This window comes from Gouania willdenowi, chromosome 21, assembly GCF_900634775.1.
Source record: "Gouania willdenowi chromosome 21, fGouWil2.1, whole genome shotgun sequence".
NCBI classification, from domain to species: domain Eukaryota; kingdom Metazoa; phylum Chordata; class Actinopteri; order Blenniiformes; family Gobiesocidae; genus Gouania; species Gouania willdenowi.
This window is the reverse complement of record NC_041064.1, coordinates 13,934,965-13,959,019: the sequence shown is the minus strand read 5'-3', so window position 1 is coordinate 13,959,019 and position 24,055 is coordinate 13,934,965. Positions and strand designations below refer to the sequence as shown.

Here is a 24,055-nt window from a genome sequence, read left to right as displayed (position 1 = left end):
GATTTTCATTAGTAAAACATTTTAGTCAAGTATTTAAATGAAAAAGAATTATTGACGAGCCAACCCACCACTATTTATCATTTATCTGTATCTTGTTTTTGTGCAATGCTTTACCCTAATAATGTTAATAATTTGTATTTTGAACCTGTTACTAAGATATTATTGGCTTGTATTTACTTGTTTGTGTTCTTTTACTGTATATGTGTATGTGAAACCCTTTTATCAAAATTAAATAAAATGTCAAGAAAGTAATTTTGCTCATGTTTTCTCTTTATGTAAAGCGTCTTTGTGGATATGGTGATGACCACCCCCATGACACCGACACTGGCTCAGCCCCCTGTCCTTAAAACCTAGTGACGCCCCTGCAATACAATCTCATTCATTAATTGACACAATTTGTATGAATACAAAATACAGTCAATAACAGGATTATCTGCAATGTGGTGATATAAGCAAGATAATCTTTTGACAAACTCAATAAAAAAAAAAAACAAAGAAAGGTGCACGCGGGTTAAGGCGGTGCTCGCGCTGCATGTGGACTACGTGAGGAAGTTGATACTAGTCTGCGCTCGTGCGCTCATCTGAGCGACAGGTCGATGGAGGAGTGTGTGCGCAAGTTCTGTCCGTGTGTGCGGCGGTGGTTCTCCAAAGATGAGTCCCCAGATGTTGCTGCAGGGGACCGCAGCGATGGGCTCCGTGCGGATCCAGAGTCGGGCTCCAAGCCGGTGTCGGACCCGGGTTCTTCCTCACTGCAGCCTGCCAGCGTCTGCATCTACACCGCCCTGTACGCCTACCAGTCCGCACAGCCAGAGGAGCTGTCGTTCCGGGAGGGGGACCTGTTCAAAGTCATGTCCCGGACCGGGGACTGGTGGACGGCGCAGAGGATCGACCGGAATGGGCGTGTAATGGGCACCGGGATCGTTCCCTACAACTACTTGCAACGGGCCGAGGAGTTGGACATGCAGCCGTGAGTTCCCACCTAACATTCTTCTCATTCTTCTTTATTGAATTTTTAACATTCACTAAGCAGCTCTGCTAAGGACAAAGCATGATCACATCATCGACCATCAGGTCAGCATCATAGAATGTAAAAAATCGGCATTAGAATAATGACCAGTCTGAGCATTAAAACAGTAAACAACAAGAGTTTGTGCGCTATTGTTGACGTTTTGTGTGTTTTGGAGATTTTTTTGTGTTATTCTTCTCTAATGTTGTGTTTTTGTTTGTCAGTTGATGTATTTCTCTGTCTTCTGTTTATTTTTCTATCATTTTGGTTTATTTTGTTGTCTTTTTGTGAATTTGTAGGTTGGTTTACTCTGTATTTTTCTGTAATTCTGTGCACAAAATCAGACTGAAATGGGCCACTCCTGGCAAACCAAATACAAACCCTATGTAAATGATAACATACATTATGTGCTGTTTCGGGGCCACGTGAGTTGTTAGGAAAAAGTTCTTAAAATTGTATGATGTAAAGTGAGTGAGCTCCAAAAACAGAAAAGGGATCTCTAGCTATCTGTCACCAAACCTCACCTAGGCAGGTACACTGAGGTTCTCAACTTGTCGGTCATGGACCTCTGTTTATTGGATTGCAGGCATTTACCTTCTTGGCAAAAAAAAAAAAAAAAAAAAAGAAGAGAATATAATCTACGGCAGAGGTTCTCAACTGATTTTACCCTGGGGCCCATATTTTGCCGCAGTCATTAAATCACAATCCACTTTTTTTCCCTTTTTTTTTTTTTTTGAATTCAACCAACCACATTTAGTTTTTCAAATATAGCTGTTGAAAACTACGGAAGCTTATTGCATTCACTTGAATAAAAAAATAGTTTCTGTTTTTATGAGTAAAGTTTCTGTTATTACGAGTAAAATAAATCCTGTTTTTGTGAGTAAAGTTTCTGTTTTTATGAGTAAAATAAATCCTGTTTTTGAGTAAAGTTTCTGTTTTTATGAGTAAAATAAATCCTGTTTTTGAGTAAAGTTTCTGTTTTTATGAGTAAAATAAACCCTGTTTTTATGAGTAAAAAATAAATCTTGTTTTACATATACAGCTTGAATGCATTTCAGATGCATCATTTTGTATCCATGGAGCATACCAGTGTCACGTACTGAGTTTGCCTCTGTACTGAGATTATAACCTTAACCCAATCCAATAAACAAAACATGTGTCCTTTCACAACTAAGTTGACAAACTGATGATTATACCATCTAAAGTACTCAACAACAGTAAGATTTAAAATAAAAGCGGATTGAATTGAATAATCGAAGGATGGCGCAGCGCTCAACATCAAGCTGTGATCATACTGTAGTAGGGGCTGTCATGAAAACCGAAACTTTACTCCAAAAAACAGGATTTATTTTATTGATAAAAACAGAAACTTTGCTCATAAAAACAGGATTTATTTTACTCATAAAAACAGAAACTACTCATGAAAACCAAAACTTTAAAATGGGGGCTGAGGTCTGCATTTGCTCCTAAGGGACCTTTAGTCCGCCTTAGACAGAGCACAGCTGAAGTTCTTTTGATCTTTGATAGAGCTGCTGGTAAAATTCCCGACATAACCTTTAAACATAAAAATGTCATTTCAGCTGCAGTGAAACTGACGTTTGTGTATCTGCTGTAGGATTGGTCTGTAGTAGGGGTGGGCGATAAGGGAAAAATGTCATATCACGATTTTTTTCTTGGTGAAATCACGATCACGAGTTTATCATGATTTTTTTCTTTCAAATCATTTAGACTATTTTAAAGTTGAAAAATAGAAGATCATTTAGGACAATGTAATTATCAATTTTTTTTTAATTGTATGTAAACACTTCATCAATCTGGTTCCTAGTACAATTAACCTCAAATAAAACGGCTAACAAGTTATTTTAGTCACACACATTCTTTTTACTTTGTTTAACTAGAGTACTGTAGCATTAGCAACACTTGCTACATAACAAGGCAGCATATCTGTCTAGTGACAGGGGGGTGATTAATAACCTGTAATGCTGACATGCTGACTAGCAAATGGTGTGATTTGGCAGAGAACAAAAACAATGGATGTTCTGCGTATAGACCACAGACATATGACACAGATACGGCACCGCAAGGGTTAAAATGTGAACTACAATCTCCGTGATTTGGGAGATTGTCGTCATGTTGTAATCCTTAACAATCTAATATCGTCAGATCGCACACCCTTAGTCTGTAGATAACGCTTTGTCTGTTTATGTAGTGTTAGTATTTACCGCTACAATGTTAACTTTATTATTAAATCATTTAACAGGCACGTATCATAAGTTCCTGTACTCTGACCTGCTTTTGTGCCTTTTATTGCTGCACACGTTTCAAAGGTCAGTGGCTCTCTGCTTTGACACAAACGTTCTCTGTCGTAAAAATAAAAAGAGAGTTAATGAAAGGAGGAAATGAAAATAAAGGAGAACAGTCACATGCTAGTAAAGTCTGAGTAATGTCACCAGGGACTCGCCTCAGTTGTGTTCCTCTCTGCTTTTGATGATCAGCTTGGTTACTGCTGTGGTTACCTTTAAACACAACTGATCATAGCATTGATAATAAATACTACTCCAGATCAGTAGGTGGCAGTAGATTTTTTTCTGCTGCACATATACAGCACAGAAGGAAATATCCTCAGTCTTTTTTTCGGTGCAACCGTTTTAATTTATTTCTATTTTTATTAATAAGAAAAAAATTAAGACAAAATTTTAACACTTGAATGTTTCATACTTTTATTAAATGTATATGACAGAGCAGTGACAAGAGTTCCGAAATATTATTAATAACATAAATGTGATAAATAATACAAATAATAATAATAATGAAGGAAACATTTACACTTGAGCTGCAGTATGAATAAGTAAGTTTAATTATTAATTTATTCTTATTACATTAATAATTGTAAAAATGTTATATTAATTTATGACAGATTTATTTTGTGCAATATGAGAAAGAATGTTATTGAATCATTGAGTAAATAAAAGAACATGTAGTTTAATGTACCTAATTTCACTAAAGTCCTCCAGTGCAGGCCTTTTAGTAATACCCAGAGCCATAGAGAAAGAGCGTTGTGTCAACTCCATTCACTCCAATGGTTCAGTTGTTTCAGGGCAATGGTGGTTCATACATTCGTACCCCGGAAGTAGCAGTTCACTGATGAAGCCTATTGAAGCCGCAGCAGAGAGTTTGTGATACATTTTTTAATGGTTAGACATTTGAATAATGATATTGGATATTATTATCAACGTATATAAACTCATTAATGTGTGCATTAAACCATGTTAGTGGATTATCCCCCACTAAACTAGTAGATTATGGTATAAATAGCAGATAACGGGTAAGGATATGCTCACATTACTGGATAAAGTAACACCTCAAGGTTCAATTATATTAATGTCATTTCATCCAACGATGTGGAATTAGAGAAAATAAGTTTGAAATAAAAAAAAATAGAACAAAATAAATAAATACTTTTAAACTTAATTTATTTTTGCTGTAGTAAATTAAATTAATGAAATAAATATAACTTTAGGACTAATGATTGTACAGTGATGAGTGAAAAATGAGGAATGGATTTTTGGAGTACGAGCTCGGATGATAATTTAACGTTAAACAACAACAATGAAGAAAGCTATTTTGTGATATTGCTATGAAATTATACTGCATATTTGAGATTTCTGAACAGCAAGCTTAAGCAAAAAAAGTAACTTATGGATTTAAATTTTTTAAGTTTTGAATTTATCCTAGCTGTAAATATCATGTATAAACTCAGCTAATTATGATCATGGCAGAGGGAAAGGGAAGTTAGAAGCCCTAAGTGAGATTGAAAGCACACAGAAAGTTTAAAATAGGCCTACAATATTACCGAAAATTGCTGTCCTGGGGGCCCTGTGTCGGCGTCCTGTGGCTCCGGTCTATGATCAGCTTCTGGTGCAGATGGCCCCTTATGACACTTCAAGATCCTCTGTACCAGCCGGGTATCATGTGTCATTGTCCTTAATTTGATGCGTCTGTGAATGTGGGTTTGTGTGATGTTGTTGGGGTTTCTATTTTTTAATCTATGTGAAGTTTTAATGATGTAAACCCATATATTATATATGACAAGTACTCTATAAAAAAGTTTGATTTGATAAAGAAAAGATGAAAAACAAAAGCTTTAACAGTCATTTTAACTTTCAAACAATATAAAGCTTTAGTCGACTAAAATGCCTTCCTCTTCCATCATTTATCATTGGTTTGTCTCTACAGACTGACGCACAATGTGAGCAGGAGAAAATTAGGCAAAAATTATCAGTTGACAGGTACTAAACGTCTTAATTCCACAATCTCTGTCCCTAAACTGAGACTGGAACTCTTCTGTAAACTCTGAGGGCTTCATGATTCACTGCTGCTTTTAGCATCAACTGAAGGGAAGAGTGTAACGTGTGGACACCTTCACAGCTGCAGATGTGAAGGTATTCATCAGTGACGCGCGCACACACGCACAAATGCTTGGCTTTTAAAATCAACAGACTAGCTGTTTGGCTATAATGTGGTGTAGAACATCTGTCTTTTATGACCTTAATGTCTCTATGCATTATCCCTTAAAATAAAGACTAAACAAATAAATACAGCTACAACTGTCTGACATTCATCACAGACATCAATTTTGCTGCATCAACATCACATTTACTGACAAATACCAGTATAAAGCAGTAAAAACATGTATTACCAATGTAAACCAGTACAAGTCTGCATTATAATTAATGTTGAGTTTACTGAGGTGAATACCAGTACCAACAGTATAAACCATACAGACTGGGGGAGCTGGAATATCCCTCTCTGTGTCAAACACAATCAGCAGGTCCCAGTTTCACTGCTGTTCTGTTCAAACTGGTGTCCATGTTAACTGATGACCAGCTAACATTTAGACTCCAGTCACCACGATCACCAGCTGCTTTACAACATTGCTAGAGTCACTAGCTGCAGCATCACACAGCGTGAATCTCAGAGTGAGTGACTGCTAACTAGTCACTACTCAACGGTATGAGTGTGGCTACAGGCTTGTGTTTCTCTTTCTTTGTTTTGTCTAAAAAGTGTATTTGTAAAAATGTATTTTTTGGTTTCTAAAGGTGGTTTTTTGGGATAATGAGTCGTTTTGAGGCTCAGGACCTACTGATGCTTCCTGAGAACCTGGACGGCGCGTTTCTTATCAGAGAGAGCGAGAAGGAAAACATTGGATGCGTTCTCTCAGGTCAGTTTCTTGTTGGTGCAGGAGCTTAAATGAGTAAAAGGCTAAATGAATAAATAAAATGATTGATAAATAAAGAAAGAAAACATAGATTAATTAATGGTTGGATAAATAAATGGATTGATGGAAAAAATATTATCAGATTATTACATATATTAATAAATGGAATAACTGATTGACATTGATGATTTATTATTAGATAAATCTTGAAAAATAGATAAATAAAAATAAATAAATGAAAACAAATGTGTAAATGAATGTCATGCTCGAGCATGGACTAGAACCCAAATGCACAACTCAGGAGTCAAAGTTCAAATAAAGAATCTTTTAATAAACAAGGTAACAACGTAAAATCACTCTCACAGAGGAAAAACAGCCGTAACAAAGGCAAGGACAAAGTATCAAATAATATTAGGCACAACTATGGCAAAATGAAGCAAAGTATCAAAAGAAAACATAACCTGACCTGATGAAGAACATGAAACCTGAAACATGGAATAAACGCTGGTTCTCTGGCTGCACACAACAAGACGAACTGGCACCGGACAAAGGGAGACACAGACTATTTAGACATGAGGTAGGAGAACACAGGTGGAACCAATCAGGGGCGGAGTTAACAATCACACTGGAGGGAAATCACACAAGGGGAGGAAGTCAGGATCTGAAATGAGAGGGAAGAGATGAGTATCAAAATAAAACAGGAAGTGGATGACAAAACGAAGACAAAAAACTAAACATAACTTAACATAACCTTCTGGACGTGACAATGAATGGATGGATATATAAATCAATTGGTGAATCATTTTAAATAGATAAATATAAAATAAATACATATTAGTATTAATAAATACAACATAAATTAATTTAAAAAATAAATTTAATAAATTGTTCGATGCGCCACTCCATCCCTTTCCGTCCACAGTGCGTTCCGGGGAGCGTGTCAAGCATTATAAGATCTACAACCCAGACAGCAGCACCTACTATGTGGAGCCCGAATGCTCCTTCAGCTCTCTGATCGACCTGGTGGAGAACTACTGCTCCGTCCAACACCTCATCATCAGGCTCGGGAGTTCTTGTAAGAAGGTGAGCCTCATACACTAGAGGGAAAATACTACTTTTAAAACCATTATTTATATCATTCACATCACTATTCATTATTTTATTTCAATATAAATCTTGATTATAAAGCGCTTAAAAAATATTTCTACCACTGGAAAATATTGTAATAATATCATCTATAATTGGCAGCAATGGACAACTCAATCCATTTGGAATTGCAAACAGTGGCTGCATCAACAGCTTTTCAGAAATCCTTTGGAACCGTAACTGCATTGTCTTAAGGTCATTACCATGATTTACTTTTAGGAAATCTTTGTTTTTACAGCAGTAGAAAAAGTTCTGCTAGTCCAGGGTTTGTCTTCTTGATGTAGACTAGGATCAGAGTGTGAAGTTTCACTCTGCATTTTTGACCTCTTTCTGGCCTTTTGGTTTCCAGCCAGTCTCCGAGCAGAAGCTCGTAGCCTTGGATTTCCCCCAGGATGAGTGGGAGCTTCCCAAAGAGGATTTCATGCTGGGGGAGCAGCTGGGCAGTGGCTACTTTGCAACAGTTTACCGTGGGAGCTGGAAAAACCACATTAATGTCGCCATCAAGATCCTCAAAAGTGGTATAGAACCCGTTTGTGTCATTGCCAGCACACAATAACCAGTCAGTCCAGACCTGCAGGAAACCAGGCATTCTAAAAGCCTCATGAGGAATGTTACTACCAGGAACTGATGATGCAGAATTTCCTGCAGTCATTTCAGTCTTTCATTAACTCCACTAAGGACATAATATTTTTTACCGGCGTTATTTTGTTTATTTGTCTGTGTACAGTCCAAGTTAAAAAAAAACTATAGATGGATTTTGATGAAATCATCCAGAAATATCCAAAGTGTGATAAGGAACAAGTGATTACATTTTGGAGATGATCTGGATCAACAGTGCTTGAAGGTTTTCTGTGTTTCTGCTCAGATGCGTCAATGAACTACAAGGAGTTTCAGAAGGAGGTCCATATGCTGAAGAGCCTTCGTCATCGTCACCTCATCTCTCTGTTCGCCATCTGCACTTCCTCGCCGCCATATTACATCATCACCGAGCTGATGGAGAAAGGCAGCCTGCTCAATGTCCTCAGAAGTAAGACTGGATAAGATGAGAGGTGATGTTTTAAACTGGTAGATCTGATTACCATTGGACAGGAAAACCATTGGATCTCTAACTCCACCATCAAATTCTGGGATTGATGTTGGACATCCACTGCTATCCCTGTCAAATGGTGACCAGAAAATGAAATAAAAATAAGTGAGTCGATATCAGACAACTTTACTCTGAGATGAAAAATGAAGCAAAGAAAGAGGAAAAAACAAAACAAAAACATATTGATTCTTTAAATCCTGGACTTTTGGTGGTGTTAAGGATGCACTGGTTTCCCTGACAAATGGTGAGCGACAGATTTTTAATTAATTGTTTGATTGAAATCATAAGTGAGCCATTGAGAGATTTCCACTTTTAACCTATGAAAACACAACCTCTTAATTTAATTATTCGACATCAAGGAGAATTCCTGAGTGGAGTTATAAACTTGGAAGTTGTGTTTTCTTCAGTTTTTGAGTTCAGAAGTAAAGTCTCTGGATATCAGCTCACTTATTAAAATCAAGCATTTTATTGAAATTATATAAATTCATAGTTCAGGATTTAACAGGGAAACTATTGGATCTCTAACACCTACATTAGCATAAATCCAGGATTTAGGGACTAAATAAGCTTTTTGTCCTTAGACGTAAGCTCACTTATTTTTAAAGTCCAACGTGTTATTTCATATGTGATTATTGGGTCACCCTTTAACAGGTAACCATTATAAAAACTCCAGGACTTAAGGACGGCTAAGATGATGATTGTGTTTTCTTCTGTCTTTGGTTCACAAGAGAAGTCTCTGCACATCGGCTCACTTATCCTTTAAATACAAATCTTTACTCAGAGTAGATTTTTGAAATTTGTTGGCCAACATTCGGCAAGATGACCATTGAAATTCTACCATCTATGTCGGTAAAATATAACGGTTCAAGGACTGAAGGAGCTGGTTCTGTTACTTTAGAGGAGAGGTCTCTGGACATTGGTTCGCTGATTGACATGGCTGCCCAGGTGGCTGATGGGATGTTGTACTTGGAGCAGATGAACAGCATCCACAGAGACTTGGCGGCACGGAACGTTCTGGTGGGAGAAGATTACGTCTGTAAAGTGGCCGACTTCGGTCTGGCCAGGATCATTAAGGTGTGCAAGAGAGTCGTAGTGGTTTTCTGTGGGATCTGAACCCAAGTTTACATTTCAAGGTTTTTTGTCTTTCTTTAGGAGCCGATCTACATGGCACAGGATAAGAAGATCCCCTACAAATGGAGCGCTCCTGAAGCCATCAGCCACGGAACTTTCTCCATCAAGTCCGATGTCTGGTCTTTTGGGGTGTTGTTCTATGAAATCATGACCAACGGATCCATTCCATACCCAGGTTTGTTTTTAGTTTATCTTTATCAATTTAAAATTATTATATTATATTATATTATATTATATTATATTATATTTGTTAATTCTCCTGCAAGCATTTTACTACCGTAAAAGAATGGCTGAATTGTCAATATGTGGGACACAATAAATATCAGTCCAATATTGACAGATTTCTTAATCTCTTCATCAACACAAACATTTCAAGCAATATGTGCACCTGATAACGTAGCCCCGCCCCTTTACATTTTGACCCTGCTCAGCCAGCAATGCTACGTGCTAAGCCAAGCCAAACATGTGGGACTAATCGTTATTTGCTATGCGCACATGAAAAAAAAAAAACTCAAGACCCACACAAAAGACAAATACAGAAATAAAAACAAATTTACACAAAAATTCTGAACATGTCGTCCTTCACGGATGATATTGGTTAATTAAAAATATTCGATCCAAAATAATTCAGTAACTTTTTATCCAAAATAATAATGTAACCAGTGTGAGTGAAATAAATACCTGGATACTGGACAGTGCAGGTGAGCTTTCCTAGATTCCTGATGTTTCCTGTAAGGGAATCGTCAATAAATTAACTATGGACATAAATAAACAAGGAAATAACATTTAATGGCAAACATTAACACATTTTATTTGAATTAAGTCCAACCAACACCAGTTTAAATTAACAGGATGTTAACCTTTTCTGCTCTAATTTTCAATACTCAATGTGTTTTCAATAAAAATACATAGGTTTACCTGAATCTTCTGCTTGTTTTTAATACACCAAAATTACACAACATAAATATAAAAAATAAAGTTCAACCAACATCTGTTCTATGGAAGCCCAAAAGAGTCATAATTAAGTAAATAAAAGCAACATTTTGAAATAAATACCATTTTGATAAATAACAGACAAATATATAATATGGCCATTAAATTGTTAAATAAGATAATATTATTATGAAATATGTTGTATTATTCTTAAATATCTAATTACTATTATTGTATTATGATTATGTATTTCATAATAATTATTCTAACAATGTCTTTCTTTTTAAATAATGACTTTTTTATTTTTCCAAGTTTTTAGAAAATAAAAAAAGTTTTTTACAAAGTCCAATGGCCTTTTTATTTCATAATGTCATTTTTCAGCAGAATGACTTCAATCTGTAAATGTGCATAATTATTTACTAATACCAAATAAAATGTGACAAAGACAACTATATTACTCATGGAATATGTATTAGCAAAATATTTCAAACAAAATTTTAGGTATAGAGTTTGCCTCTGTATTATGAAATGAGTGCACACAAAGTAGTAAACTAAAAAAAATAATTATTTTTGTGTAGTTGAATATATTTTTTTTAATTCTGTTTTTAGAAATATTAATCAATTATTACATAAAATATTCTTCCTGTGAGAAAACAAAAATAGATACTAATAAATAAAAAACCCATAATTGTCAAAAATTGCCAAAAGAGTCATAATTAAATAAATAAAAACAACATTTTGAAATAAATACCATTTTTATAAATAACAGACAAATATATAATATGGCCATTGCATTGTTAAATATGGTCATATTATTATGAAATATGTTTTATTATTCTTAAATATCTATTTCTATCTATTGCGGGCGACCGTGGCTCAGGTGGTAGTGGGTCGTCTTCTGATCGAGAGGTTGGGGGTTCGATCCCAGTACCTGACTATGTGTCGAAGTGTCCTTGGGCAAGACACTGAACCCAAAGTTGCTCCCAGTGGTTGACCAGAGCCTTGCATGGCAGTCCTGTCCCACTGGTGTGTGAATGTGAGAGTGATTGGGTGAATGAGCTGATATGTAAAGCGCTTTGAGACTGCTTCAGTGTGGTGATAAAGCGCTATATAAAATCAAGTCCATTTACCATTTACCATTCCACAATGGCCTTTTATTTCATAATGTTGTTTTTCAGCAGAATGACTTCAGTCTCTCAATCAAAGAACATAAGGTGGAGCCAGTGAAGTGATTGGCTGATCCTTTACACAGACATGAGCAGCAGCACTTAGTATCGATTCGTGGAGACATTTAAGAATAATAAAACGTATTTCACAATAATATTACCTTATTTAACAATTTAATTATTTATCAAAATGGTATTTGTTTAAAAATGTTGTTTTTATTTATTCAATTATGACTCTTTTGGGCTTTCATAATATATGAGTTGTAGTGTCATGGATTATTCTGACTGCTCCTTTTTAATTATTTATATGTCATATAAAGATGTACGAGAACAGAATTAATGTCACCCAACTGCAAATTCCCCTCAAGGATCAATGGTTTACTGAATCTGATCAGGTTCATTGATTAAGTTTGAGCCAGGATGGGAAGGGGAGGGGTGGTGCACATTATAAACGGTCCCCGGAACCATTTCATCATCAAAAAAAATAATAATGATAATGTATGGTGGTCACAAAATCCCACCTGAAACCTTGGACAAAGAAGATCAGAAATGTTTTATTTGCAAAGTACAGTTTTAAGTCAGCACGAGGAATTTGACTTGAGAGTTGGTGCGCAGAACAAAAAAACAACAAAACAAGCTGGCAACAACAATGACATGTCTACATACTGACATCTATGCAATCAGGTGAGAAAACAAGTTTATAAAAGCAAAGAATCTCTGTCTGTCTGTGTGTCTGTCTCTGTGTGTGTGGCATGAAATTCCACCAGAATCAAAATACCAGATTGCACTGCAGTTACGCAGGGGATCAGTTTCTGAGCAGATACACATTCAGTGGAAATCCAGGGTTAGAGTCTGTGCGCCCTCGTGTGAAGGGGGTGCATTTCACGGCAGGGTTGCATTCTACGGTACAACAGGTGCTGTACTTCAGTCCAAACCACTTCCGCTTTTGCTCCGTATCTGTTGCAGCAAGGACTGAGAAAAAAATCACATAACACAAAAGAACAGGACTGGTTTACGCTAAAGCTACGGTCTGGTCTCTTGTCATGTTGGATGAAACTTGGACTAAAGCCACATGTTACCACCAGTGATGGGCAGTGATGCGTTAGAAGTAAAATGTTACTTTTCCCAACTAACAAGTAAAGTAAGGGATTAATAATTAAAGAAACAATAACAAGATTACTGTTATTTTCGAGTAATCAGGCTTCGTTACTGCGTTACTGAATGAAACCGTCTCGCTACTGTTTGTACGTTTCATAGCGCATTATAACCCACTCGGCCACCATAGTCTCAAGCCGATGACGTAAGCGGCGCAACATCATTAGTAAACAATAAAAAACACAAAAATGGCGCGTGAGAGAGCGCATGTCAAAACAGCTTTAAATGCTTGGAAGTGCCGACAATACTTTGAGTCTGACTCCGTAAAAGATGACCAAAACATTAGCGTCTGTGATGCACTCTGCGTGGGAAGAAAACTTTCATCTTCATTGAAGGATTCCACCTCAAATCTGAGCAAGTGCCTACTGTAAGCTGGCACAGGAATGTAAAACTCATTGAGAAAGCCCCAGATCCCGCTGCTGTTACAATATATTATTAATAACAATAATACATCAATACTTTCACTCCACACTTACTGGGGCAATTGCCACCCCACTGTGGTACCTGGAATTTTCAGTGGTCTCCCATCCAACTACTAACCAGGCCCAGATCTGCTAAGCTTCCGAGATCTAACAAGATCGGGCAATGACAGGCTGTATGAACTTCCACCGAGTGAAAGGCCATGGGCCCATCTCCTGCTCAACAGGTAAAAATAAATTTAAGAGTGTCAGAAGTTAGTGCTGCTGAACTGTTGAAGCTCGTCTCTAGCTCTATTGTCAAGGATGTGATGCCAATTTCTACCGTAGACTCCGAATCATTCCGATGCATTGTAAAAAAAATACCGGCCAAAATGGCGTAAAGCTGTAACAGAGAAAGTCAGAAATATACGTTAATAAAAGAAAGAGTTGTTTTATAGAATTCCAGGTGCCACAGTGGGGTGGCAGTCGCTGCAGTGGTATCTGTCATTGTGTCCTTGGGCAAGGCACTTCACCTACATTGCGTAGTATGAACGTAGTGTGTGAGTGAGTGTTGGTGGTGGTCGGAGGGTCCGATGGCGCACTATGGCAGCCTCGCTTCCGTCAGTCTGCCCCAGGGCAGCTGTGGCTACAACAGTAGTTTGCCACCTCTAAGTGTGGAGTGAAAGAATAATGCCTTAATTCTGTAAAGCGTCTTTGAGTGTCTATGATAAAGCGCTATATAAAATTGATGCATTATTATTATTATAGGGAGGATATAAAAAGGGAGAGCAGTGTTAGCCCAGTATGAGTTTTATCCCACATCCCAAGGCCAGTGCATTGTAGACCAGTGTATGTGCAAGAACCGCTACTGCAAACCCAGGAACTGCCCCGGGCCCGCAGCTGCAGCCAGGCCAGCAAAAAAAGCGGGGGCCAAAGGAGCCCCAGTCCACCCCCTACGGTTGAGCAGCCCCCCAGACGCCCCCGAGATCCCAGGCCAAGAGGCAGCCACCGCCCCCACACACACATCCGAGGAAGTCCCAAAGCCCCCCGCCATAATCCTGCCCCCACCCACCCACACCCAAGCACCCAACCCCCCGAGGGGAGGGCCCAGAGAGCCCCCCCGCCCGAGACGCCAGCAGAGGAGCCAAGGCCCACGCCCAGCAGACCAGCGAAGCTCCCCATCCAACCAATGTGTATGTGGTGCAATAGCTCCGGAGGGTGGAAGTGGTGGTCCCACCCTCCGGGGGGTGGTGTGTTAAGGTGTAATTAAAATTGGAAGGATTAATAGGGCAGCCAGAGGTGGGAGTGCCGCCCCCGCGCCACTACTTAGTAGCACAGGCGGCGTCCCACTCCTCCCCCAGCCCCACCATCCAGCCCCCCAAGGGTTGGGTATGTGAGTGTAATGTAACAAGTGGGTGAGCCAGAGCCAGCTGGGAGTGAGTGACGTGAAGTGTCCAAGGCGGCGCGGTGCCTCGCTGAACCGTGGCCATTCCCAAGGCAGACGGCGGGGGAGCGCGCCCCGAGACGCCGAACCCAAAAACCCATCCCCGGGACACCCCCGCCCAGACATGGCACCCATGGTCAATCAATCAATCAATCAATCTTTATTTGTATAGCGCCAAATCATAACCAATGGTATCTCAAGGCACTTTACAGTAGAGCAGTCTTAAGGACGGACTCTTCATTTTATGGATACACACATATGCATATATACGTATATACACATACATATGTATCCCACACCCAACATGAATTCATCATGGCGGCAAGGAAAACCTTCTGTTAAGCAGCAGGAACCTTGTGTGGATCCCATTCCTATGATGAACAGCCATCCACGTTATGCTGTGTTGGGTGTGTGCAGAGAAAAGGGTGGAGACAGAGCCGCTGAGTCTCTGTAACTCCACACTGAGGATCCCACGGACCTGCAAGACAAAAGCCAGAAGGAGTACAGGAGCAAACACACAAGGGAAGAAGCAGACATAGAGGGAGTGTTTGAAAGAGGAATGGGACCCTCTCCGGTCCCTCTCTAACCTAAATGACCTCTCTCTTAACGCCCTCTCCAACCTCTCTCCAACCGAGCATGCCAGACCCCCCCCCCCCCCCCCCCCCCCCCCCGGCAGTCTATGCCTATTGCATCTTAATTATGAGCTATGAGCTGGTTCCTAACTAAAAGCTTTATCAAAGAGGAATGTTTTGAGCCTAACCTTAAAGGTAGAGAGGGTGTCTGCCCCCCGAACCGTGGTTGGTAGATGGTTCCAGAGAAGTGGGGCCTGATAACTGAAAGCTCTTCCTCCTATACTACTTTTAGAGATGAATGGAACAACGAGTAGTCCAGCATTTTGAGAGCGTAGTGTTCTGGGGGGATTGTATGGCACTACAAGCTCCTTGAGATAGACTGGTGCCTGTCCATTTAGGGCTTTATAAGTGAGAAGAAGAATCTTGAATTCTATTCTATATTTTATGGGAAGCCAATGCAGAGAGGCTAATACAGGAGTAATGTGATCTCTTCTCCTAGTTTTAGTCAGTACACGTGCTGCAGCATTTTGAACCAGCTGAAGTGTCTTAAGCGACTTGCTCGGGCAGCCTGCTAAAAGAGAATTACAATAATCCAGTCTAGAGGTAACAAAAGCATGGACTAGTTTTTCGGCGTCGCCCTGAGACAGGATAGATCTGATTTTAGCAATGTTACGGAGATGAAAGAAGGCAGTTCTTGAAGTTTGTTTTATGTGAGAGTTGAAGGATAAGTCCTGATCAAATAGAACCCCAAGGTTTCTAACAGTTGTGCTTTGTGCCAGAGTAATGCCATCTAGGGCAGTTAGGCTAGCATAGGTTTCTCTAAGGTGTCGCGGGCCCAGTACAATGACCTCAGTCTTGTCTGAGTTGAGAAGAAGAAAATTTTGGTCCATCCAGGCCCTAATGTCCTTTAGACAGGCCTCAAGTTTAGATAGCTGATTTGTCTCACCTGGCTTCATTGATACATACAGTTGGGTATCATCAGCATAGCAGTGGAAGTTAACAGAGTATTTTCTCATAACATTACCAAGGGGGATCATATAGATACAGAAGAGGATTGGACCTAGCACAGAGCCCTGAGGAACCCCGTAGCTTACTTTAGTGTACACAGAAGACTTATTATTCACGTGTACAAACTGGTACCTATCAGATAGGTAGGACTTAAACCAGTTTAGGGCAGTCCCTGTGATTCCAAGTAATTTCTCTAATCTCTCTAGTAGAATATAGTGATCTATAGTGTCAAAAGCTGCACTAAGATCTAATAAAACCAGCACTGAGAGTCGTCCTTCATCTGAAGCCCAGAGTAGATCATTAGTTACTTTAACTAAAGCAGTCTCTGTGCTGTGTTGAGCTCTAAAGCCTGACTGGAAGTCCTCGAACAGGCTGTTGTTTTGAAGAAATTCACAGAGCTGAGCTGCCACAACTTTCTCAAGAATCTTTGAAATAAAAGGAAGATTAGATATAGGCCTGTAGTTTGCTAAAGTGCTGGTATCAAGAGTAGGTTTTTTGAGAAGGGGTTTGATTACAGCTACTTTAAAGGACTGTGGCACGTAGCCTATTGATAGGGATATATTTATTGTCTCCAACAAAGATGGGCAGACTAGGGGAATAACTTCTTTAAACAGCTTAGTTGGGATCGGATCTGAAAGGCAGGTCGATGGTTTGGAGGATGAAATAATAGAGTTAAGTTCCTGAAGTCCTATATGTGTGAAACAGTTTAGGTTAGGCCTATTTACATTTAATGGTACAGCAGGCCCAGGTGAAGGCAGGGAGTGGCTAATTTTATCTCTAATCTTGTGAATTTTATCGTTAAAAAATGTCATAAAGTCCTCACAGCTGAGGGCTAGAGGAATCATGGGCTCAATAGAGCTCTGACTTTGTGTTAGCCTGGCTACAGTGCTGAAAAGGTACCTCGGATTATTTTTATTTTCTTCAATTAGTGAGGAGTAGTATGTAGATCGACTATGTCGTAAGGCTGTCATGTATTTACTATGGCTTTCTTGCCAAAGTATTCGTGACTCCTCTGTTTTATTGGAGCGCCACATTCTCTCTAATTTACGGGTTGTTTGTTTGAGTGTGTGAGTTTCAGAGCTAAACCACGGAGCTTTCCTCTGACGTTTAATAGTTTTTTCCCTCAATGGGGCAATTGAGTCCAAGGTGGATTTTAGTAGACTAGCAGAGCTATCGACAAGCAGATCCAGTTGAGAGGGGTTATAATTAATATCATAGTTATTTATTGGATGGTGCACTGAGTTTAAGGCAGCAGGAATGGCCTCTTTAAATTTAGCCACAGCACTGTTGGATAGATTTCTACTTGTAACTATTTTATTGCACAGTGCGAGATCCTCTAATATAATGTTAAAAGATATTAAAAAGTGATCTGATAGCAGAGGATTTTCAGGGTAGACTTTTAGTTCATTAATATCAAGGCCATATGTTAGAACAAGATCAAGAGTATGATTTAAACGATGAGTAGCTTCATTAATAGTTTGAAAAAAGCCAACTGAGTCTATTAGGGACATAAAGGCTGAGCTCAGTCCCCCGACCCATATTTCACAATGATTTTAACATAAAATCAAATAAAAGAGCTATCAATTATAAAAATCTGAAAAAAATTAAAATCTCAAATCTAGAAACACCAAAACATAAAACCATTAGATGTGCTCTATTAAATATTAGATCACTGAGATCCAAATCTCTACTAGTAAATGACCTTATCTCAGAAAATAACTTTGATTTATTCTGTTTAACTGAAACATGGCTGTATCAAGATGAATATGTTAGTTTAAATGAAGCCACTCCTCCCAGTCATTTAAATACTCATATGCCACGAGACATAGGCCGTGGAGGTGGTGTAGCAGCTATTTATCATTCCTCTCTCCTAATCTATCCTAAACCAAAGGCCAATTACACTTCCTTTGAAAGCCTGGTTCTAAATTTTTCTCATATCGAATCAAAAACCTGCCAGCCAGTCTTATTTGCGATAATTTACCGTCCTCCAGGCCCTTACTCTGAATTTCTATCAGAATTCTCTGAGTTTATATCAAACTTAGTCCTCAGTTCTGATAAAATACTGATAGTAGGAGATTTTAATATCCATGTGGACAAAGATAGTGATAGCCTGAGCTCAGCCTTTATGTCCCTAATAGACTCATGGTGCAAGTAAATATGAATCAGCTGTTCCCTGTTGCGGAGAAGCCCATTTTATACATTTTCTGTTGGGTAATGTGGGATCTGTGGAGGACCTTGTATGGAATTAGCTGAAGATTTGTGTTTTTAGTCATCTTAAAGGTATTGCAACAAATTTCTGTCCAGAAATTGGTGTTCGTAGTGATTGAGAGTTCAGCTTCCCATTTAGTGATTGGTTAGTGATTAGAGTTAGTGTTCAAGAGTGCTCTATATATTTTTGAGAGTTTTTTTGTTTTGTTGAGATTTTTTTCATATATATGGCCAGTTCTGGAGGTTGTAAGGTAATTAAATCTATTGCCGTATTTTTCTTAATTGTCTCTGTTATTTGTAAGTACTGAAGAAAATTACTTTTATTCATATTGAATGTTTGGGTTAGATTGTTATATGTCCTGAGTTTATCATTTTCGAAGAGGTCTTGGAGATTAATAATTCCGCTCCCTTCTCATGTTTTTAGATAGAGCAGTGTTTTTCTGTTTCTAAAGTCGGGATTGGGCCAAACTAGAGACAGCATGCTTGTTTTTAATTGAACATTTGTAATGTCCAGGGCTTTCCACCACACAGTTAGGGTGGAGGCAACCAGTGGGTTTTTAAGGCAGTTATGACGTTTGAGGGTCGTAGTGATAAAAGGGAGAACAGAGAGTTTAATATGTTTGCAGTCTAGCTGTTCTATTTCTAGCCAGGTGTTGAAGTATTCTTTTGGTTTTAGCCATTCTGTTAAATATAAAACTTGGTTTGCTAAGTAATAATTCGTGAAATTAGGGGCTTCCAACCCACCCTCGCTTTTGTTTTTTTGAAGGGTTTGAAAGGCTTATTTTTGGTTTTTTATTCCTAGCATAGAATTTTGTAATTGCAGAATCTAATCTTTTGAACCATTGCGTTGGTGGTTTCATTGGGATCATAGAGAACAGATAGTGTATTTTAGGTAATATTTTCATTTTAACTGAAGCTATTCTGCCAAGGAGTGAGATGGGGAGATTGTTCCGTCTCCGCAGATCTTCTGTGACTTTATCCAACAGCGGATCCAGGTTCAGTTTAATTAATTCATTTAGGTTTGGTGATATATTTAAGCCTAGATATTTAATTGTATTTGTGGGGGAAGGGTATTGTGGGTTTTGGCTTGCCGGGTTCCATGAATTTTTTGATAATGAAGGATTGATGATTTTGATGGAATAGTCTGATAATTTAGAGAATCTTCTAATGAAGATTGGGGTTATTCAAAATAGAGTAAAATATAAGATTAATTTTGTGTTCTGAAATGGATGAGTGGATTCCTTTGATAACAGTATTCTGACGAACAGCTGCTGCGAGAGGTTCAACAAATATTGCAAAAAGCAAGGGTGAGAGTGGGCAACCTTGTCTGGTTCCCCTCTGCTGTGTGAAGCTTTGGGATGTTATTTTGTTTGTGGTTACTGAGGCCTTAGGTTTAGAGTACAGGGTGGAGATCCATTGTATGAATGATTCTCCAAAGCCAAATTTGCCAAGGACAGCAAGGAGGAATGACCAGTTGACTATATCGAATGCTTTTTCTGCGTCAAGTGACAAGATTATTGTTTTCTTTTTAGAGTTCTGTGCCATGTTGATCAAATTAAACAGTCTTTTAACATTGTCTGTGCAGTGTCTATTTTTAATAAATCCTGTCTGGTCTTGGTATATAATTGACTGTACTACTTTCTCTAACCTGGAAGTGAGTGCTTTGGAAATAATTTTTATGTCTGTGTTAATAAGTGAGATGGGACGGTAACTTGAGGGTAACATGGGTTTTTTGTCTGGTTTAAGTAGTAATTTAATGTTTGCTGTATTCATGTGACCTCCTACATAACCTTTATTTTTAATCTCTGTTACTACTCTGAAAAAGAGTGGGGCCAGCATTGACCAGAAATGTTTTAGGAATTCAGCAGGGAACCCATCTGGACCAGGTGCTTTGCCTGTTGACATTCTATCCACAGCATTTTGTAGTTCTTGTAAGGTTAATGGTGAGTCTAAGGTGGTTTTCTGATCTATGGTGAGCTGTGGTAGGTTTAAGTTATTAAGGAAGGTTTTAATATCTTCAGGGTCAGGGTTTAAGTTAGATGAGTATAGGTTTAGATAATAATCACGAAAAATCTTATTAATGTCCTGAGGTAAGTTTAAAGTTTGACCTGAATTATCAGAAATTGCTGCTATGAAGGAATTTTCTTTGTTGTGTTTAAGATGATTTGCTAAATATTTGCCTGATATATTATTGTAGTCGAAGTTTTTGTACCGTAATTGCTGCAAAATAAAATCAGTTTGTTTTTGATAAAATGATGTCCAGATTAAGTTTTGTATTTTGTAGTTTTTTTCCATAAAAGTTTGGGGTTAGTTGCGTATTCTTCCGTAAGTTTCTTAATTTTTTCTTCAATCATTTTTTCTGCTATCTGTTCCTGTTTTTTCTTGTAAGAAGAGTATGATATAATCTTCCCTCTGATGACAGCCTTGCCGGTTTCCCATAGTAAGGACGGAGACACTTCCAGAGAATCGTTTGTTAATAGAAAGTCCTTCCATTCTTTTCTTATCATTTTACCAAATTCACTGTCATTAAGTAATGAAGTATTAAAGCGCCACAGAGAGGATCATTTCTGATTAGAGTCACACTTCAGGGTGAGGGATATCGGGGCATGATTGCTAATAATTGTAGGATGTATTTTAGAGGAAATCTTATGTGCGATGGAATTATTTGAGAGAAAGAAGTCAATTCGGGAGAAGGATTTATGCACAGGGGAGAAGAAGGTGTATTCTTTTTTAGTTGGGTTGTTTCGTCTCCATACGTCTCCTATTCCAAGATCATCCATGTGTAATTCATTAATACTTTAGCAGATCGAGATGATTTTGTATTTGGGCACTTACTGGATCTGTCTAATGATGTGTTGAGTGCCAGATTGAAGTCATCTCCGATGATTAATGATGAGTCTGCAGTTATTTCAATCATAGTAACCACTTTTTTTTTTCACCCGCTCAGCACTCAGTAACGAGGAATCCTATGATAAGGTGATGGATGGATACCGGATGCCAAAGCCCCCCAAGTGTCCAAACCCTCTCTACGAGATGATGCTGGACTGTTGGCAGATTGAACCTGACAAGAGGCCGGACTTTAAATCCATCAAATTCAAGCTGGAGAGCGGCATTTACGATCTAGAAGCCAGTTAACCACTGAAGTGATGCAGTACTAACTCAGAACACCTGAGTCAGCAAGGAATGACAGCAAATGGTGACGGAACAAAAGAATGGAGCTGAAATGTTTTTAACCTTATTTTCTTAATTTGGTAAAAAAATAATGTAGAAATACATTATGTAGAAATTATTATTTATTAATATTTATCTAGAAATATGTGAATCAACCCGGTTTTGGATTTAAAAACAAGCGATATATTTATCATAGAGCACTATTTCTTATTGAATTACAAATGTTTAAATAAAAAGGTGAGAAAGTTTTTATGTATTACCAACTTTACCTAGTTGGCAGAAAATGTCATAAATACATTTATAAACTCAAAAAGCACTCGGAGAGCGCATACCTCCGTTAAGCACCTCAAGCCCAGCTAACACGCTCAGGTCACGGTAGCATGTTAAACTCAGAATTACTATCCCTTCCTGTCAACATTGAGCAGTGTTACCATGACTACCTGTCATCATTGAGCTGTTGACTCTGAGAGAACCTATGACATCATCAACAAGAAGTTCCACAGTGTGGATGGGAAATGAATGGGATATATATATCTATATATATATATTTTTGGTAGCCAGAACATCACCAAAATGGAATCACCTGTTCCTTGTTTAATTTATCAATTTTCCTGAAAATTTCATCCAAATCCGGTCATACCTTTTCAAGTGTAAAACGTACCTTTCGCTTTGCGCTTCATGCTTGGTGGGGGTAAATATTAAAAAATATACATTTTAATTATCCTAATCCACCAAGTTAACACTATTTATATATATATATGTCAAAGAAACAAGTCAGATTAAATAGAACTACAATCACAAAGCAAAAACAAAGTTGAATTTCAAGTGCAGCAAAAGGACTAAAGCAAGTCAGTCGGCTCTTACTTTTCTCAGTATTTAAATATAAAGAGTGTAACGTGGCACAGTGGTATTTTTGTAACGTTACGTGACTTTGGACAGGGCAAGGATTCCTGTCTCTAAGGTTGTTTCCAACCTTAGAGACAGGAATCCTTGCCGTTGTAATGTCAGTGATGCATTATTAATAGTAACAATAATTACAATAATAATAACTATTATTGCAAACTTCCTTGGTTACGGAGAGCTGGAGTCTTAAACATGACACGAAATCTTAAAAATCAGAACAGTTTTTACATCATCGTAACAACTCTAATCAATCTGTTTTTATAGAAATCAGCCCATCAATGGTCTGTACCTTCATGATTTCCCAGGTTCTGGTTTCTTATTGTGGTTTTTGGTGAGATTCACAGAATGCCTGAGCACAAATCAACTGACAATGTAGCCTGTCAACATAGAAGTGTTTTAAGTGTGTGCAGAAGTAAATGAAACATGTTTACATTGACTAACTAATGTATAGCACACGTCTCGAGACGTTTGTAAAACTATTGAAATGTAGCGAGAAACAATCAAACCTACAGAAAGGTACTGGTATGACGAATCAAAACTTGAATATGAATATGAATATATAGTTAAAAGACATTCTCTTGCTGAATTAATGTGTGAATAAATGTAAACTTAATGTGATATTAATATGGACACTATGATCAACAAAAAAGCACTTTGAACAAATACTTAACCTTTGTTGTCAAGCACAAAAAGTTACTTATAGTTTATTCATATTGACATGACACAATACAGAGTTTTAGCAAAAAATAAAATAAAATTGTGATTAACTCATAATCATGTGATTAATCGCGATTTTAGAGCACTAATAATAAACTAAATCAGCAGCTCAAGTACTGTAGTGCTTTTATATCACTTAATCCATTAAAATATCTTTTGTAACTTACCTTTTGAATAAACAATTATTGGAAACGTATGAATAGATTACTGTCTGAATGACAAATGACATTTCACACAATCATTAGTGCTTCTCCTTGTCCTTGTACTCCTGGGACATGCTTCGTTTGCTCGGCTGGTCTGGTCTTCACTCAAGGTCTGGTGCGGAGCAAACAAGCAAACTCTGGTCCTCTATAAAATTTGGGTCTCTGTTCGCCTCAAGCAAAGCATGGTGCGGTTTTCATGGTGTGAGAAAGCAAACCAGGACCAAATATGAAAAATTACATTGAAACGCAATTGTGACAGAGCAACTCCATCAGTGACTGGGCTGCGGCACACAGCAATCACACAAACTATCGTTGCGGCAACAGGCAAACACTCACTACCGAGCGCTCCTGCAGGCAACAAACAAACATTCATCCATTTTCAGACCCTCTTTGTCAGCACAAAAACATACATATCACAAACATTTCCTCACCCTCTGTTCCTCCCACATCATTCATTTATTTCACTTTGCTCTCTTCCCCAAACTTCACATTGTCAGACATGGGTGCACACACCTTATTGCTATGTTTTACCTGTGCATACATTCTCACATCTTCACACATTTTACAACTTTACCGGTGGCATGACACC

General features: G+C 38.2%; 1 protein-coding gene across 1 annotated transcript; it reads left to right on the top strand.

Moving 5' to 3' along the window:
* The first annotated feature begins 549 nt into the window (after positions 1-549).
* LOC114455451 (protein-tyrosine kinase 6-like) lies at positions 550-23,455 on the top strand. Its single transcript, XM_028436696.1, has 8 exons — positions 550-967; positions 6,106-6,227; positions 7,147-7,307; positions 7,720-7,888; positions 8,236-8,397; positions 9,356-9,531; positions 9,610-9,763; positions 21,420-23,455. The coding sequence occupies exons 1-8, from the start codon at positions 597-599 to the stop codon at positions 21,605-21,607; spliced, it is 1,503 nt and encodes a 500-aa protein (XP_028292497.1). The 5' UTR covers positions 550-596; the 3' UTR covers positions 21,608-23,455.
* Positions 23,456-24,055: the final 600 nt, after the last annotated feature.

What these genes read in the sequence shown, in the direction of transcription:
- LOC114455451 (XM_028436696.1), top strand. Translation starts at nt 597, where the DNA reads ATGGAGGAGTGTGTGCGCAAGTTCTGTCCGTGTGTGCGGCGGTGGTTC. An exon ending in GAGGAGTTGGACATGCAGCC is followed by an intron (nt 968 to 6,105) that starts GTGAGTTCCCAC and finishes TGGTTTCTAAAG; the next exon opens with GTGGTTTTTTGGGATAATGA. An exon ending in TCGGGAGTTCTTGTAAGAAG is followed by an intron (nt 7,308 to 7,719) that starts GTGAGCCTCATA and finishes TTTGGTTTCCAG; the next exon opens with CCAGTCTCCGAGCAGAAGCT.